The sequence below is a fragment of the Marmota monax genome, unplaced genomic scaffold (genome assembly GCF_021218885.2).
Source record: "Marmota monax isolate L192 unplaced genomic scaffold, Marmota_monax_Labrador192_F-V1.1 WCK01_AAM20220418_F8-fsc00045, whole genome shotgun sequence".
Classification (NCBI taxonomy): Eukaryota; Metazoa; Chordata; class Mammalia; order Rodentia; family Sciuridae; genus Marmota; species Marmota monax.
Window position 1 is genome coordinate 7,156,815 of NW_026692132.1, and position 20,174 is coordinate 7,176,988.

At 34.5% G+C, this 20,174-nt stretch overlaps 1 protein-coding gene across 2 annotated transcripts in view; it reads left to right on the forward strand.

The window, feature by feature from the left end:
* The window catches only part of Gucy1a2 (guanylate cyclase 1 soluble subunit alpha 2), a 299,113-nt gene extending 284,586 nt beyond the window's left edge, over positions 1-14,527 (forward strand). The window contains exons 8-9 of one of the 2 annotated variants that reach the window (XM_046466445.1): positions 947-1,049; positions 4,622-14,527. In XM_046466445.1, coding sequence (XP_046322401.1) covers positions 947-1,049; positions 4,622-4,624 — 106 coding nt within the window. In that variant the 3' untranslated portion in view covers positions 4,625-14,527. Of the gene's footprint in view, positions 1-946 lie in introns of both variants that reach the window. The other variant, XM_046466443.1, reaches the window with a different exon arrangement.
* The last annotated feature ends 5,647 nt before the right edge of the window (positions 14,528-20,174 follow it).

Here is a 20,174-nt window from a genome sequence, read left to right on the forward strand (position 1 = left end):
CAGCTTTTTGTATTTACCTCTATGTCTAGCTTTCTTATAGCATCTATTCTTGTTTCACATTACATTCCTTTGCTTTTTTTATTGTTTAGGGAAATTTTTTTCTTTCCATTATTTCCTGTTTCCTTTTCTGTTAACAAAAGAGTATGTTCTACTTACTACATTCTTAGGAGTATCTAGGAGATTTTCTTAAACATTAAGTAGTCCAAAAAGAGTGAATTCAGTGAAAATGTTTAGCTACATTCTTAAATGTGAGTATCAAACAGAACCTTTCATGGAGCTTGGCAAGTTTAAAGAATAAATCCCCTGCGAAGTTACTATTTTGAAGAGTCTCTATGTGTGATTGCAAGGGACAAGTCAACTTATCTGACTAATAAGTGATGGTGAAATTGAAAAATATGTATTGCTAGATGTCAGTAACCAGATATCACAGACACTTGGAGACACAAAATGTTCTGTAAATCTAAATATTTGTGTTACATGTTTGACATAAAGGACATATGTTTAAAGTTTATTGAGAGTCTACAAAACCTAAAAGGAAAGCTGTAGAATTTAGGCAGGCTTTTAAACCAGACAAGTAAATCCTGCCTGTTTAAAACAAAACCTGTATTATACAGTTTTCTTATTATGCAATTTTCTTAGCCCTTTGTTTAGGGAAAAAATCAAATATGAACAAATATTCTTCAAGGGCTGCTATTCAGTAAGAAATAAAATAAATATTTTAAGGAGTAAAATATTTTGAGCAGTTCTTCTTCTTCTTCTTATCATCATCATCATTACAACATAAAGGGATCTTTCCTGAGTCAGGATTTCATAGCTGGAGTCCTAGGAAGGTCAATAGAGGTGTTTGTGTGTGCACAGTCATGGATAGGCTTTCTCAGCCTTCAGAATTTTTTTTATTCACATTTCCCTTTCTGTTTGATCCATGTTACCTATATTTTCTTCTTAGATTATTAAAACGAGAAGAAAGTTTTACATTCATCCCTCGGTCCCGTGAAGAGCTTCCAGACAACTTCCCAAAAGAAATTCCTGGGATCTGCTATTTCCTGGAGGTAAGGACTGGTCCAAAGCAGCCAAAGCCTTCTCTTTCTTCATCGAGAATAAAAAAGGTTTCCTACAACATTGGCACCATGTTCCTCCGGGAGACAAGCCTCTGAGACCTGCTGCAGATCAAAGACTCCTTCAAAAAGCACAAGCCCAGAACATGGGTCACTATGGAGAGTGGAAAGAGGTGGTTCCTCTCTCAATGCTTTGCTGAGGACAAGCAGCAGAATTTCTGTATTATGTCAGGCAATAATCCTTGAAAAGCTAGAGGGCGAGGGGAAACCAGATGTGTCCATCCACATGAGTGTTTTTGATCATTCATATATATATATATATATATATATATATATATATATAAAAATTATGAGTATGGGCCCTTTTAAAAACTAACCAATAAATAGACTCCATGTTTTCTTGTTTGTCATGCATATAGGCATCTTCCCCTATATGTTTGTGCCATTTTTGAGAGCCAGTTTTGAGTATATATTCCTACATTTGGTGAATTGGCAGGTGAGGAATATTTTCTAATTTTCTTTTTCTGAACAGACATTTCATACATATATCATGGTAGTGTGGTAACCTTCCCAGCAGGAAGAATTGTAACTCAGCAAAATATTTTAGGGATATTACCTATTTTTATACATATCTCTTCTTCTAGATAATTACATTTCACATGACATTATTAGATTTTTGGAATCTGCTACTGTATTGATGGTACATTATACTAACCTACTAATCTAATATAGTTTCATTTATCTAGAGAGATTAGTGCTTGGACTGAGAATACATATAACCAAGGATCTCAGATGCTGAGAAAGCATTGTATGTCTGCTTAGTAAATATATCTTCCAGACTTAACTTATGGAGCATGGAGTCCAGAGGAAATGGAATTTATTAGTCGAAGATGTATCTGTAACTAAGATTAAGGTCTTTTGCCATTTTCTAACACATATCAGCTAAAAACAAATGCTTTGTTACATTGGACCCTTTTCAACTTAGCACTTATGCATATGGGTAGTTTTTTCAATATTAATCTGCATTCTAATAAACAGCATCCTACTAAATGACATGTGAGTAACTTCTCTCCCCTTCCTCAGTTGATATTTCCTAAGCTGACTGCCACCCTCAGAAGCACATTCCTGGACACTGGCATTACTGACAAAGAAGTGTCAGGACATTTTGCCATTTTGCCAAGAATGTTGTTTCTTATTGCATAACACAAAGCAAGAAAAACATGTGTTTTATGGCTTTGGGATTTTTAAAAAATGTTCTTCTGCAGTTTGCTCAATGTGGTTTTAATTTCATGGAATCATCTTCATGAACATTAAAGTAGGTCTAATCTTTAGAATACATGATCACCATTGTTACAACAGGTTTCCCTCGAATGTTCTGCTAAAATGAAGACTTGTTCCCAGTAATCAACTTTGCATGAAAATATTATCATAGCGCACACTGATATTAGGAGCACAGTGTGTCCAGAGTTTTCCTATTTTGAATCAGCTATGAAACCTAAATTTCTATTGAGGTGAATGAGCTAGAAGAATTTGCTTCCTTGAAACCTTGGAGAGAATGTTTTCTTACTCCAACAGGTGTATTGATTGGTAGATTACGTCTACTGAATGCAATGTATTCTTTCTTCTCTGTTCAGGGATTTGGGCTGCATTATGATTCAGTTGTGACATAACTCAGCTAAGGTCTATGTTAACTAATTTCCAATGTAATCTGTGAGACTTCATTAATGTTTTTAAGTTCTCTGTGTCAATAAGAAAACATTTATACATGTGCCAACTATTTGTTATAACTGTGACCCCTTTTATAATTTGAACTCAGTTCTCACCTGGGGGTCCACAAGAACATTAGTGCAGCACTCTTCATGTGGAGAATCCAAGACACGGACATTGATCTCTCTAAACTCTTGCCTGCCCCATTCTTCCCTGGGCCTAGCTTTCACTTTTAAACCCTTTGGGAGAGAGGTTCAAGGTATTCTCGTGAGGACAATTTACAAAGGATTGCTTCAAGGGACTGGGATATTAACCCACTTCCTTCACAGGGGACAGTGAGAAGTTTACAGCCAGCATGGGCAGAACAGGCTGAAAGCACCTCAGTTCTCATGGCAATATTAGAAAATGCCTGAGCTGTGCTCAGGGGCTTCTTAAAGCCCAGGTGTGTGGGAGAGAGCCAAGCTCACTGTCATTTTTGCTTACTCTGTGTGGTAGTTTAGAGCTTATTATGATATATTTCATCAATAAATGTCCTGGTGATAAACAATGTGTTTTGTAACCATAAGGCTGAAAAAGACTTCCAGGAATCATTCAATCTGCTTTTTGTAAAGATTTGTCTAAGTGACTATTCTAAACACATGGTTATTCTCTCTGTACTTAAGAATATCTATAGGAAATATCTATATTTTAAAAGCATTCATTGAAAATCAACTCCATTATCTGGGAACTGGTGATAGATAGGGCTCAAGAGAAGAATTTTTGTATATACTCTCAATTTGTCAGAAGAATCACAAACTCTGTATTAGTTTATATGATTTTACATAGAGAAGTAGCCATTTATACTGTCACAAATGTCACATTGAAGAACATGCCAGAGATCTATTATATATTGCAGACAGAATGTAAACCACATTTTTCATACTCTATAATCTAAATATATTTTTGGAGATAGTCTGAGGCAAGGTCTAATCTGTTATCATTTGCCAACCTATTACAGTACAGTAGACTATTACAGTTACACTGTTACTACATATATTTGCAAGGTACTATGTAAAATGTCTCTTCATTCTAGCTGTGAAAAAAAAAGCATTTATTTTTATTCATCCTGCAAAATGCAGTCCACATCCCCTACCTTGGGAAATGTGACTATAACAAGTGATGGCATTTTTTTTGTCTAATATTGTTACAGTAGTCTCATTTATTTACAAACTGTTAGAAGCATCATGCATTTTAGTGTGGCAAATTAAAAGGAGTTTAAGTGATGTCCACTTAGAAGCCAAGTGATCTTAAGTTCATGTAATGCATTTAACTCATTCCAGAAGGAATATTAAAATATAACCTGGCACCCGTAGCTTCCCTGTTTTAATATTGTTAAAAACAGCTGATTTAGAGAAGGCCCTTTTCAACTACCCATCAGTATCAAGGTTTCACACTGGCATTAGGATCATTTTGATGGAGAGAATGCCGATCTTTACAAATAAATCAATAATTAAAAGAAATCAAAATCCCCACATATTTACTCAGAACTTACTGCACAGTGTCTGCTTTGTGAACCTTAATAATCAGGTAACATCAGCCATAATAAAAGGGTAATATGGCCTCAGAAACACATCAGTTGGGTCTTTTTACTGTGTAACATGACTCAACTTTATAAAATCTGCCTCTATATTCATCTTTTCTGTTATATTTTAAATTATTTGGGGATTCCCTTTTAATACCTTATTATGTGTGAAGTCCAGTGAGCTGTGACCTACTGTGACTCTGAGACAGTGCTGGTGCCTGAGATTGGGGAATGGGTGTATGGATTCAGCACTTCAAATGCTAGTTCTCATAGTCTCACACTTCCTCCTTTCCTCCAGTGACAATGGTGTCAGGACGGTGTGAAAGTGTATGCCTCTCCAGAATAAAACATAGCAGAATAAGATGATAACAAACAAGATCTCATTCACAAGAGCAGCAAGACTTTCAAGTTTATAAATTCCTCCAGAGTGTTCCATCATACAGCAAAAATAAATTGATAGACAAAAAACCCACAGAGAATTTGGAAAACCACAACCATTGTGTTTTGTACAAAATTGTATTGCTGCCAACCAAAATAGTGTGCTGAAGTTGTGAAGTATCAGGAGGAAGCTCAGGATTATGACCATCATTGACTATATTTGTTGCAGGCTCCTTGGGTTCCTGACTTATTGAAAGCAAGTGTTGTGGATGATTAGGGCAGAAAGTAAAACTTCTATAAATAGGTTTCTTCTTGTGCATTTTTTGCAAGACCAAGCCTACCCCTGAGCCTCTCTTACATCATACCATCACGAGAAACAATCTCACCCCCTCAAGCCTGACTGCACCAAACACCATTGTCTCTCCCCACTTTTGAACCTGATGTGACCACAGAAAGAGTTGCTGATGCTTGATTCAGGTAGATGAAGCCACCTGGTGCCAGGTCTGAGTAACAATGACTACCCTTTGTCAATATGCTGGGGCACTGCTTACATCTGCAATTTCTCCTCTGCTCTTTCTTTAAGATACAATCTGACTCCAAGCACTTTATGCAGCTTCTCCAAATGTTCCTTTGTCATTAATTATACATGACTCTGAATATGCTTTGGGCAGCACCAGATGCCTCTAGCTAACAAAACATAGAAACTCAACTCCAAGAAGCAAGCCTCATATCATAGCTTAGTTATTTATATTATTATAGAACTCCAACTACTAAAATTTTGACATTTCAAAGGATTCTATGGGTATATCCTAAGAAATAGCCCCCAAATCCTGATGCAAGAAGGATTGACTTATTAAAATATAACACAATCTAGTCCAAATGATGGTTTTATGGGTAACTTTTGATATGAATATACTTAATCCACAACCAACTGATTTAAAATGTACATCAATTGTGTTAACGTGATGGAAAATATTTATTGTTGAATGAGCACATTGAGCCTACCTGTGGGTCAATTTCAGGATCCTTGTGGTGGTGAATGTAAAGCATCCGATGATGTTGAATATACAGATTAACATAATCTTGTCAGAGAATATTGAGATAGTGTGCAAAATTCCTTCCTCACACTTGTTTCAAACAATTGAAACCTAAGTATTAACTGTCCTGAAACTTTATTTTTTCCCTTTGTTTCTTTTCACACTTCATGAAAACAAAGTAAAACAAATAATATAGTCATTGATATTTTTATAACACAGGGATAATCACAACTAATCTCATGCTGTAAACGAGCTTTATAAAGTAATGAATATTCTTAGTTTGTGTGTATATGTTTGTTGAATGTAGATGTTACATGATTAAGGAGTAATGTATTTGGGAAGACTTGGGATGGTAGAGACGTCAAGTTTGTGTCTTTTATTTCTAATATGTTGTGACCAGATCACAGCTTCAATCAAGAACCTCATTGCTATTCCATCCTTACTAAGAAACGGCAAAGTTCAATGGTCTAATTAATCTTCTTGAAGGTATCTGGCTGGCTTCACAAGAATTACCTAGGAAGTTTTAGAAAAATAAATTACTGGACTTTACCTTCAGAGATTTGGATTCAGTAGGTTTCAGGTAGGGCCTAGGAATCTGCATGTAGAATATCACTCTAGATAATGCTAACATATAGCCAGATTTGGGAATCGTTGAAGAATATGCAAATAATCTCAATTACTAGGAGTAAACACAAATTGACTGAGATAGCAATATATTATTTCATTTGTCATTGCTTTGCAAAGTTAAACACTCTGGGCTTCATGCCATTATTTCTTTCACAAATTTTAATTTTAGCTTTGGTTTCAAATTTATAGTCTGTTTCCACACATGAGTCTTCAAACTTATTAGAGATAGACATCAACACTGATAAGCATGAGGGATGAATATTGCTCACTATAGGGCTATCAGACACACTAGCTATGGCGCTATTGTCTTAATTATTGCCAGAGCTGTGCAGTACATCACAGTTGCTGATCCTCGCCACCCAGGTGTAAGCTATGAACTTTAGGACACAAAAGCAAATGTTGAAATGACAGTCTATGTCTGAATATTTTAACTTCATTACAAAAAGATACTAACTTACTACTTAATCTCACTATGTACTTTTCACATTGAATTGTACATTCATCTGAAAGTGACTTTCTTAGCAATACCTATAACTATTTTAAAAGCAATAATTTAAGCCATGGTGATGATGCCATATGACACTTGCACTCCTGTGCACTTCGTAGAACCTTTGGGAAAATAAAGACATGTTTCATATAAGCAATAATACAGCTGGTTTGGACTTTTAACAGATATTCACTGTTCTGTAGTAAAATGAACAGCACATGATGACTCATAAAAAAATATTTGAGCAAATGACATGATCAATCTCTCTCAGAAGTTATACATTTGCAAACATGCTATAAAACAATCAGTATATTCCCATCAGATTATTTCTGGTGTATAATTTTAAAAATACCTATCATAATATGATTTCTATTCCTCTCAAAGAGATTTGTATGTTATTTGTAATGTTACCCAAATCTTTGGGTCTTTGTATGTAAAATAATAAGGAGCAAGTTAAGGATGAGTGAATATGGGTAGAGCATAGGTTGGAAGAACTGATTGAGAAAGTGGTCTTTAAAAATGTAAATGGGACTTGGGAAAAAATAATCAAATGTTGATTTGATAAGTCTGGAAAGACTGAAGATAAAAACAGCTCACTATGACTATTCTCTGTGACAGCTACACAAATGTTTAAATTATAATAGTATTTTAACTTCTGATATTATTGGCTGAAGTCATCTGTAGTATAATTAACCAATGTCTGAAATAGTCATGTGGTAATATTGAGGAAGCACTAAATCTTACAAATTTCAAATTGAATAATTTATGTTTTTAGTTTTTTTAAAATATAATTTAAAGACATGCAGTATTGTCAGTAATAATTAGTCCTTTAATTATTAAATTCCATCATATAGAACAATGCATTGGGATTGCAGTTAAAAGCACTGGTAAACTTACATTACAATGAGCAATGTCTAAACATCAGATGATTATTAGCATATAAACTGAGATTCATCCCCAAACATCTAAATAAATAAGGTTCCTTTGCCTAGCTCAGTAAACTGATCCCTAATCATGAATCTGAACTTGATTAGAATTAAAATGGTAGATAGGTTTGCTCATTTTTTACCTTTATCTTCCTATTTCCAATGACAAAGCTTAACTTAGCATCCTCCTGCCCATAATTTGGAAAACTGCCCCATCAGAATAAAGGAGGATTGTGGATTCACTGAAAAAATTTTGACAATTTCCTTTTGTATGTCAATGAAAACTTAAATCCTTTATAAGTATACTTTTCTGTGTTAATAAATAATGAAAAATACTTAATTTGAATTCACTAAATTATATTGAATTTGCCCTTCTACTTAATCCATCTAGTTTCTGATCAGGTCATTCTTAATGTTAGATCTAAGTACTGTTGTTTATTTTTTGAAAGCCAAAAAGAAAAGCAAAATCCAAATGGCAAGCCTAAGAAGTAGCTTGTTTTTGATTCTTATAATGCATATTTTTTAAAAATGAAAGTTTTAGTTTATATTCAGTCTTCCTCTTGGTCTTGTCTCTATTTGGAGATAAAGAAAAGCTTCTGCTAAACATATTTTTACTATGGTCTATAAAAAGTCATTGTATGTAAGTGGGACAGGAAAGTAATAATTGGGATAAAATCAGAACTGTACAAAATTGCTTCTTCATATCAACTCACTTTCTGAAGACAGTTCCTTATATTTTGCTGCCCATCAATCATACATCAAATTCAGGAGAAAGAGGTGGATGGTGGAGTGGACTGAGCAGGTGCTTTAGATGAGACTGATTTTTTTTTTTTCAGAAGGGAGACTCTTAGGAGAGGCATTTTCCTTAATAGACACCTGTGGTAATGAAATCCAAATGATTTATTTGATGAGTGGTTACTCTTATTTTTAAAAAAAGAAAAGAAGAAAAAAATAAGAAATAAACAAAAAAAAAAGTCTTCACCAGCTTTTTCAGTCATCTTAAATGGTACTGCCAACCTCTCTGCAGATGTACATCTTACTGAAACTGGGATTAGAAACTCACAGAGCTATAAAAAGCAAATCTCTGAAGGTGGCAAATAGAACCAGTCTTGGTTGCAATGATGAAGGTGTGTGAAAGTGTCAGAACATCTGGGTGTAAGGAACAAAGAAGGCTTCATACTGGCTTTCCATATGTCACAGAAAGGCCGGATAGAATCAGCACAAAAGAACAGTATTCAGTGTACAAATGATATTAAACCAAAACATATTTCCCCCTCTATAATATGTTTGGCTGAACTAACATTCAGTGTGAAGACTATATTTTATGTTTTTTCCCCTGATATTATAGGAATTATATCTTCTCCCAGTTGGGAAATTTAATCACTAAGTTCAGAAAATATTTTTGTGTCCTGAAACCTATTAAAAAAAATGGGCGGGGGGGGGGGCCGGGATTAAACAATATTCTATACTCTTCTTCATGCTCTTCTTACATTGGGCTTGCCTGCTAACAGAACAAGACAGGTACCCCCCAAGACAATCCCTCTTTTCAGGGATGCTACTCCAGAGAGCTTTGAGCTGGGGAGAGAATCACACTACAGCATTTGATGGTGAACCTTGGTAGAGATGAAGGTGTACCCTCAGTCTTCCAAATTTAAAAGTTGTTAGGTAATTTCTTATCATTCAAAAATTTTCCACTCAGCTGTAACTAGATAATTTGTGCAATGTTTGTTTAAAATGGAAAATTTTAAAGGGGAAAACAAATCTAAACAATTTTTAATCAGAATTATCAGTGACAAAGGTAAACCAGGACAAAGATTCATTGTGCTGAAAAGAGTCAATTTACATTCAAACTCAGAATTTTAGAAACTTTTGGAAGTTTTCTACATGTATCAAGTTCTTCAGCAATAAGAAAGAAATTTGTTTTATTGCTGGGTTCCTTTGGGTTCCATCCTCTGGTGATAATACCTAAATTTGAATTATATTTCATTGATTTTTCTCATCCATTTTCCATTTGTTACAGAAAAAAAAAGATCTAAAAGATGTTACAAATAAGACAAACTTAAGAATTGTAGCATTGAGCCATGGTTTGCAAAATTGACAACATTTTTTGCTTTACGTATTAAACAAGTTTTAATAGTATAAGGGTTAAGGGATAACAGTACATAATATAGTATTCAGACCTGTTCACATTATATACGGCAAAGATTTTCAAACTGCCCAGAATAAAATTTCTTTTGAAGTCAGATAATATTCAGATCTTAAATTACTTCTGACCAGCAAAAAATTAGGCATTTTCCTACTAATCAAAGCTTAGTTCCTGGAGCAGTTCTACTGCTGTGTCCCTTTTATTTAGCATTGCTAACTTTCAAGGTTAGGGGGAAAAATGTGACTTTCTTCTGAGACTGGGGTGATCTGGATCACTGTATTTGCCTATAAAAATCTTTTTTTTTTTAGCACTTTAAGCTAAAATCCAAAATGAAGCAATAAACTAGTAGGTTAATTTGCCAACACCATGAAGCTCTTCCTCTAGAGTTTATTGGTATAAGTTACCATATAGAAACCAATAGGCTTGACTTGGACTCTCAGATAAATTGCTTTTATAGTCTTTGACTAAAGAGTATTGTCAAGAAGACATATGATCTCTGATGTAAGATAAACACTAGCCATAAAAAAATCTAGATAAACTAGAGAACTCTATAATTACCTAAAATAATTCAGGGGGAATTTTAGAATTTTTTTTAAATTTTTGCTCCTATGTAAAGATAATTATTATTGGATGGCAGCCAAAACTATTATTGCTATCTTTTTAATTTGTTTCAAGTATGTCACCAGGCACTTGTAAAATCCATCCCTTTCATTTGTTATGTAACTCAGTGATCTGGAATAATGGGTGCTCATTGCTTTTACTTTTAATCCTTAGAACTCTTCTTTATTCTCCTACCAAAATGCAAATGATTATCTGACTATGTGAGGTGTACTATTTATGAGAATATATGAAATATTTAGTTTAATTCAGTGGATATGCAACAGAGAAAGAAAGAGAAACCACTAGAGAAAATGAAGAGAAAATCAAACTTTGCTGACATTAAAAGTATGTCATAGTCCAACCTTGTAACCAAGGATAAAGCTGAAAATATTGATAATTGATTCTAATTTTTTTTAAAAACCACAGATTCATACTTAACAAAATGTCACAATGAGGCTCAGCATATCAAAATTCTGATAAAATTAAGAAACTTAATAAGTATTCTAATCATAATGAATATTTAAAGGAACAAAAGAGCTTCTCACATTATATATGCCTGTAGAAGCATAAGTTTTTTTCTTGCAAAATTTGGTACTATGCCTTCTATCAATATATGCTGTACAATCTAATTAGGCATTAGTATAGGCTTTATGCTAATGAGATACCATGCTAGAATCCAAATATCAAGGTTGGTTATAACTTGAATGTTAATAGAGTTTGTTATTATTTCTGAATAAGACTCTTAGTAAATACATATTGTGTTTTGTGCAATTAGTGCTTTAAATCTTGTCAGCATCCTTAGCATTCTTTATTTCATTTCCTCCCTCTCTTCCTCCCTTCTTTCCTTTCTTCTCTCCCTCTTTTCTTTCTCTGTTTCTCTCTAGCTCTTAAAAGGTACATGGCAATAGTATTTTACTATTTGGGCTGAGACCTTCCTTTTCCACTTTCACATACTGAAACCTTTATGGACTTATGAGGAAGGAAGGTAAGGAAGAAAAGGTGAGCACTTAGCAGAGAGCATTTGGGAACAGAAGTGACTAAGAGAATCTGGACCTTAGCTTCAGCAGGTTTGTCAGTTAAGAGAAACATGGGTCTATAAGATTATATGTGTGTTCTTTTCCACTGAATTTAAACACTTTCTCAAGTAGTATGAGGGTCAACTATTTTTTAGAAATCTCCTGTCTTTAGCACCTATGAATGTATTAATTTAGAAAAATTTTCTTATTTTTGAGAAGTAAAATGTTCTTGCTTGGGTATTGTACTGCTAAAGATTGAAATAGAAGACTTTTTCTATTTTTAGGGCAACTATTTTCTGAAAAGTAGTTTCCAATAAGAAGGAAATGCCAGATGCAGCTTGATTTCACTGGCTCTTTAGAGTGAATGGTTGTCCTTTCTTTCTTCCTGGATACCCTCTGTAACTCTGCTTGGCAGGGCACCATGTTTTGAGGTGCTTTTTGAGAGTCTCTAAACATTTGTCTTCGATTCTATAAGTCTACTCTACTGAAAAAGCAATACTCTATTGTATAAAAATATATCACATTTGTTATCTGTGTCTGAGATTTTAGCCTATATTCAGATAAATGTTTTTGTCCACAATTTTGACCTGTTCATAAGAATTCACAAATTGCCACGTTCTTAGAAGTAAAAAGATATAGCTTTAATCATTTTATGATGTATCAAGGGATCAATCATTAACAAATCAATCCAAAGCCATTTATTTTTCAGAGCCAATTAAGTCTGAAATTGAAATATTTTATTTATAAAGGAAAATAATTTTATTTATAAAAGAAAATAAGTCAAAGACCAAATTTAAAAGAGAAATAATGGGGAAGACAAAAGAGTAATTTTAGGAAACCTCTTCCCCTGCAACATTATAATAACTTGAGCAAGTCTTGAATAAGATTTTAAAAGTCTTTAATTCTCCAAATCTAAATTTTTTTCATACTTTATGTAATTATATTAATATTATATTCAAACTACTTAACAAGTTTTCTCCATAAATTCATTTGTGTTCATTAATTGAAAATCATATAGGAATATTATGCCTTTTTTCCTTTTTGGAAAAATATGCTTCAATAAGTCAAAAGCCCTTTGAATTTTGATTCTCATTTCCTAATTATGTACTTCAGAAATCTTTAGCAGATCAAGTAGTCAAAGGAAGGAGTTTGAAAATTTCAGAAAATTAAAAATTTTTGAAAGGGAATATAACACTTATCAATTTATTTATTTCATCCTGACTAATTTATTTAGAAATTGTGAGGGGAAAGGCAGCCACCATATAAAAAGCATGTGAAGATGCTTTTTGTCTTATTCCTGTAATTCTTCTTAAAAATAAAGACTTTGTCTTGAAATTATAGTCAATATCAATACTTATTCAAATGAAGAAATATGACTTTCAATACCTTTACCATTTTTATTTACTTAGGGAAATATTTTTAATGGTAATTCTAAAAATAGAAGAAATATATATGAGGAAAATGGAAGAAATTAAGGTGAAACTTGAACAACTGTGATCCAAAGTCCCAGTTATTTCTCTGTTTTGTTGCTTCCTCTGGATGGATATCTAAGGCTCAAATGTGCAAAATCCGCAAGATACTAACTCACCACCTTCAAGAATCTGGAGCAAAAATTAATCCAACTGTTCAGAAATTATTTCACATCATCATGACAGGTTTAGATCCCTAGGAATGTCAGGTTCAATAGAAAAACGGTCCATGGACATAAATTACTTTCTGATTTTTTTCAATTAGAGTTGAATGAACAGTTGTTTCCTTATTTAGAAAAACAGAGAGGTTTGCCTTGGAAAGGTTTAAAGCTCCTGTAACTACATTATAACATTTGTAATCAAGTAGCAAAACTGTCTCATTATGCTTTTAAAATTTACCAATCAAGTGCATTTCAGAAATAATGTATATCATTCTTCATTTGAAACTCAACCTACCTGAATTCTGACTCTTCAACTGTGAGTAGCCACTTTACAAAACCAAAGGGTCTCATTTCCCAAACAGTTCTTTATATATCAAACTTCTCCTGCTAATTTCAGTGCATAAAATAAACTGCCAATGCATTTCCATCAAACATTCAGGCACTACATAACAGTTAGTAGGTTTCCCAACTTAATAAAAACACATAGTTATAATGTGCTTGGCCTTCATTAGCTTCCTCTGCATGGGATAGTTTTTATCTAACCAGATACTCGAGTTGTTTTAACATTTTGGCCAATTGGTTTGCTGCAGTTTCACAGGTCTAAATTTTTGGCTTGGCTTGCTATGTAAATAATAATGTACATCTGCTATTTTGCTAACAGATCATACTTGTGAATCATTTCTTTTAACAATCTAGTTATCACAAACTGAAATTATAATCTCATCAAATAATGCCAGGTAAATATACTAATATATATGTAGGGCATGGTTAAATTGCACATATTTTGAAATATCAAGTTTTTTTTTTCATTTTTTAAAAAATGAATGCATCTCTTAAACCTGTACCATTAATTTTAAAAAGTTTCATTTGGTGTTTCATATTATATTTTAAAATATTTTCTTTTATCCAGTAGTATGAGTTTAGAGAAATCTTTTCCAATTAAAATGATCAAATATGCCTCATTTCACTAGAATTTTCAGAATAAATAGTACATGTAAAAGGACATAAGTATTTATAGAATTATAAACGTTCACTGTATCTTCTTTGTTTTTCACTACCACCTATTTTACTCATTTGTTTATTTGTGATTATTCTACATCATGCACAATGTAAATAGCATGTTTTTGACACAAGAGTCCTTGTAAAGTACAGACTGCAGAAAAAGGTGAATTTGTATATGAAAAATGAGTGATGGTAACATGGGATTCTTCTGAAAAAAAAAAGTGGAAATAATAGTGTATGTGTGTGTTATATTTACATAATTCATTACAAAACTGTCTAAGTCACGCATTTATTTACCTTAAAAGTTCAAATAGTCACATAAAATATTTAAATCAATAAATGATACCAAAAATGAGTCTATAGACTGTTTTCTAATATGGTTCTTTTCACACTGTGAATGGCAATTACAAATGTGAATGCATATGCAAGAAAGAATGGGAGCCGAATAACTGAGTGAATGGAGCGCTCACACTGTGTTACCTTCATGGCTGAGATACTGCTGCTGACACGATTTTAGGTGGGGCAATTTTGAATTATGAACATGAAATCTCTTTATTCTCTTATGAAATAGCACAGTTAGTGTACTCCTCTGTACTCTAGCTACATGTAATACAGAAAAAGGCATGATTCACCTGTCTTGTGATTGTGAAAGGAAAGGAAAGAGAGAGGGGCTATATCACTATCATAGATAAATGTCAGCTAAGTGCCCTCCCAGTACCTGTCAGGGCTTCACACAGCAGTTAGATTTGATGCAGCACATACCAATAAGACCAGTTTGATCCAGTGTTCCTGAACTCTAGCAGCTTATTATAAAATTTTTATTGTTTTATAATGGTCCTTGTCTTGGTTCATTTTCTCTTGTTAATAGCACAATAACAACAAATTGGGAAAGTTGTTTTTAAAAAATGATGTTTATTTTGGCTCACAGTTTTGGAGGTCCAAGGTTGAAGGGCCACATCTGCTGACAGTCTTGACTCTGGTAGAGTCCTAAGGTACCACAGGGCAACATGTGGTAAGACAGGAAGCATGTTTTTGTGTATGTCTCCTGGTCTCACCCTCTCTTCATATAAAGCCACCAGTATTCAATCAAAGGGGCTCTACCCTGAAGGCCCTACCTTTAGAAGGCCCCACCTTTAGAAGGCCCCACTTCTAAACACCATAGTCAGACTAAATTTGCACCCACTTATTACCTCACAATGTAGATTAAACTACATGAAGTTCAGAGGAAACATACCACATTCAAACTGTAGCCTTCCTTTTCTTCATAACTACTAGGTTTCACTATATGAATCCATTTCTAGCTATTTCTGGTAACTCTAGGTGAGTCTCCATCCTGTGTTCACAAACAGAGCTGTTCTCATCTCTTGGCCTTGTCTTCTTATTGACATCTACTGTTCAGAAGCCATGCCATTGCTGATGACTTCTTCCTTGGCCGTAAGAGAACTGGCACTGATTAGACAAAAGAAGTCAAAGATAGATTTAACAATATTCCTTAAATGAGAATCACTACAGAGGTGCATATAATAATTCTATGGAAAAGTGCTGTCTTCATTTGAGAGGTGAGAGAGAACTGAACATACCTAGAGAGCTGTAAGGTGTCTGTGGCTTAGTTACTAAAGGACTTTCTTGCTTTTGAGCTATTACCAAAGAGGCAAGGCAGCAGCTACTTCGTTGGTACATGGTCGATGAGGCTGATGACTATCTTTTGCTAACAGTTTGAAATTTCAGGGTTTCAACTACAAGGCAGACTGGATATTTTCTCAGGAAGAGCTGGAAATGGTTCTGATGAAGGACTAGAAATTTTTGCCACAATTGTCCTTCTGGTTGCTAAAAATTAATTTTCATGTTACCACCCACAGGTAGAATGCCTTTAGGTCCCTCTGCAAAGGAAATAGTATAGAATATCTTTCAATTACAACAGCCAGCTCATGTCCAGATAGTGTAAGTAATGTGGTCATCATCAGAACCTGGACATTTAGGAATCAAAAATTTTAAAAAATGAAAAAATAAAAAAAACAAGTTGTCTGCTTCCTTCATTTCCACTTCCCCACACAGTATCAATGTGTGTACATATTTGTATATTATTACATATAAAAGAGAGAGATAGATGAACAAACAGGCAGGATACTTGCATAATTTTCATTAAAACTCTAATTCAGAATATGTAAGAAACATAGAACACCTTGCAATTCTCAGGTTTACACCCTGAAGGGCAGGTGCTATGAATCCTTTGTCCTGGCTCTATCCCATGGGGGCATTGTTGTCTATGGCCCCCGCTCCATCTATGGCACTTATTCTTCCTTGTTCAATAAATCCCACAGCCATGAAGTGAATATTGGGAAGCATGTCCTCACTGGGAACTTCATGCCTTTCACAGCCTGCTTCATGCTGGTACATATTGTACATTGAACATTGACTTGGACAGACAGGCTTTTCTAATATAGGATCTTTTGTGTGTGTGTGTGTGTATGTGTGTGTGTGTGTGTTGGTAGTTTGATAAAACAATAGCCTTAAAATTTAGAACTTCTTATTTATGCTTCCAGTCCCTTCTGTTTTTGAACATCCAAATCAAGTTTCTTGCCTAGAATAAATTCTTATCCCTGCTTTGTCTCCATACTTGTCCCTTAATTTATGGAACCTACCTTAATGCCACTACTGGAAGGAGGACTTGGGAGGGATGGCAGCACTCTTGATCTGGTCCTTGCCACAGCACTGGGTCTCTGGCTCTCTTTGTAAAGATGAGAAGTTATGGATCTCTGTTGCCAAGTCCCTTTAGTCTTGTCTTTTTTTTGAGAACAAAAGTCATTGGCATTTTGCAAGTTCTGCCTGCAAACTACCCAGGTCTGTTGTAACCTCACCTTCTCCTTGTAATATCTTTTAAACACAACAAGAAGAAGCTAATATACACTAATGTTCTCACTCCTCTCAAATATCTCCCCTGGAACTGTAGACTGTCAGAACACTTAGTTATCCAAGGTCAATAGACTTAACCAAGTGTTTCACTATCATCCTAGAATATGCACTGCTGTTTGGATTTCAGAAACCTTCACTTTGCTTCTAAGTCTGTTCCACAGAGTTTAGGCTTTGTTACAGCAGCATCCCTCTTTAAGACTTTATGTTTTGTGTATTATTTAAGATAAGTCAAGATGCACTTACAAAAAATTCAGACAAAGACCTCATACAATAAATGTACTCATACATTAAGCCTGGAAATTTCCCAGTTGGAGTAAAGCTGCTTCATGCTGATATTCAGAGATCCAGGCTGACAGGGTTTTTACTGCAGGATTCATAGGCCAGGCTGGGTCCCAGCACAGCTCACTCGTGCTCACATTTTGCTTCTAGACTTAGTCAAACAGCCAAATCCAAATGCAAGAGAAATGGAAAATGCACTCCAGTTGTATATCCAGTGTTAATGAAAAATATTCCATGACACTCTAAATAAAGATGGTAAGGCAGACTTTATTTATGGAAATACTGCAATTAGGTTTTACAGTAGGGTAGAAAGAAGATACTCAACTCCAACTTCAACAAGCACAAGTGTGGATTTAAGTCAGGGAACAGGTGTGTATATGGAAAGTCCAGTGGATGGAAGATTTCTAAAAGGAATTATCTAGGAAAATCTGGCTCAAATGATTTGACAGGATTGCTAGTGATGGCAGAGCAGCTTGATTATATATTGGGGGTGGAGGATGAGGAATTTTATCAGACAAAGTGATCAAATACTGAGAGTAGGGGAATTTTTCTAATCTGGCTTATCAGAATTCATGCTAAAATTGGATTACACAGGCTAAGGACAGAGTACAAGATCCAGACCTAGTCAAACAGAAGACTCAGAGGGCCTGACCCCAGTTTGATCAAGAAAAGAATCATTGTCACCAGAAAAAAGAGTAAGGATTCTGTTTTGTTCAGCCACTTCTGCTGCAATTGTAATTTTTATTTTGAGATTTTTTTTATTTGCAGGAAAACTAAACTATTTTAGGCTTAAGATTATGTCTTCCTATTTTAAACAGAGCTAGAATGATTTAAAAATCCTAATTTTGGCATCGGCTGTGAGATAGCTTGGTTCCTTAATTCTCATGAGCAGAGATGTTCTAACCAAATGATGATTAGTATCTGCAAACAAATCCTCCAAATACACCAGCTAGACCACAGATTCCCATGAAGTCCCCATTTTCCTGTTGAGGGAGCTCTACTAATCAGGAAGAGGCCCCACTAAAAAGTTTCCTCATCAGCATGATCTAGTAAGAGGAGGGAAGTGACATACATTGCTCCTTCCCAGCTATGGGCCAGGCACTAAGATAAAAAGGGCTAATGTGTGGTTGCATAGAAAAGTGGATGCATGCAAATGGTCCAAAGAGAGGCCCCTCCATTAGAATTACAATAAGAACAAGGAGAAAAGTCTTTAACCACCAGGTAAAGTAGATTACACCCCATTTTGAGTTTTCGGCTTTGGAGTTCAAGCCTTGGATATTTCTTGTTAAAGAGTTATATATGCAAAATTTCAATTTTAAAAATATAGTAGTTATGTAAAAGCATTTTACCAAATTTTAGTCTGGATTTATGCTTTTTGGCTGAAGGTTATGCTTATAGAGGCAAATGTACAAAGAAGCAAGCACAAATTATTACTATAGTTTAAATGTGTGATATTTTGGGTGATCAATCCCAGCTAGGCAATTTATTAGCTGGGAAACTACAAAAAAAATTTTTTTATCCAATTTGACAGAAAAATTGTATTTCCATCAGCCCAGATTTCCACTAAATGAAATTTCTTTCCAACATTCTTCCTTTAATTCCCAACACTGGAAAATTGATATGAGTGTCTCTTTTACAACAAAATGAAGCTCTTTCAGAAGTTATTAATTTCCTTATTTTAACATGTGATTTATCTGATGTTCTCACTTCAAAGAAGGCAATGACTTTCACTTAAAAATATTCATTGATGATGGATCTATGATTAATAAGCTTTATTTCCCTCTCAAAATGTAGAATGCTTAAGGGGATGACTTTAAATGACATGTTCTGTTTTTAAATTACAAATAAGTAGAAGGGAATCTGTTGATTTTATGTGAACTCTCTATAAATCTTTATAGATAGCATTAATGATTCAGGTGGCCCTCCTTAAGTTTGTTGTAATAAAGTGCTAATTATTCAAGACTTGGCCAATTACACCTCTTCCCAAAGGCTAAGTTTATAATAACGGCTGTCTTTAAATTATAGTCTCTGGAAACAAAATGAAAGAGAAATATAAAGAAATGGAGACAGACCTCAAATGATCAGTAATTCTTTATCAAGCACCAGAAGGGCACATTTTCAAGAGAGAAACTGGCAAACTGGTTACAATAGGGGTTTGAGTTTTATGGAGTTTCATGAATCTGAATGTATAGCGTTCTGAATCACAGCAGAACGTGTTGGTTGGACAGTCAGGGGATCAATGTAGATACAGGAAATTGTGAAAGTCTAGAGACCATTGTTTTCCTTTTCTTCCTGGAACCCATTGTTCTTTTCTCTCTGGGGGTTGTTGTTTTTCATATCCTTCAATGTCAAGGTTAATTTATGTGCTGCCCTTAATGAAATAAGTGTTAATTAAGAGGAAGTTACTGAGAATACATGCACTCATCGGAATATAGCTGTAGCTCAATGCTCCTACTGTTTTATTGATATTTGAATCTACCCCTTAAGAAAATATATAGTTGACTTAAATATTTTGTATTATTCTTCACATTGCCTTCCTGTATTCTGGGTCCTAATGTTTGAATGCATTTTTGCTGGTAAATGCTATGTGTCGTACACTGCTGGTGGGACTGCAAATTGGTAAGGCCAATCTGGAAAGCAGTATGGAGATACCTGGGAAAGCTGGGAATGGATCCACCATTTGACCCAGCTATCGCCCTCCTCGGACTATTCCCTGAGGATCTTAAGAGTGTACTATAGGGATACTGCCACATCAATGATCATAGCGGCACAATTCACAATAGCTAGACTGTGGAACCAACCTAGATGCC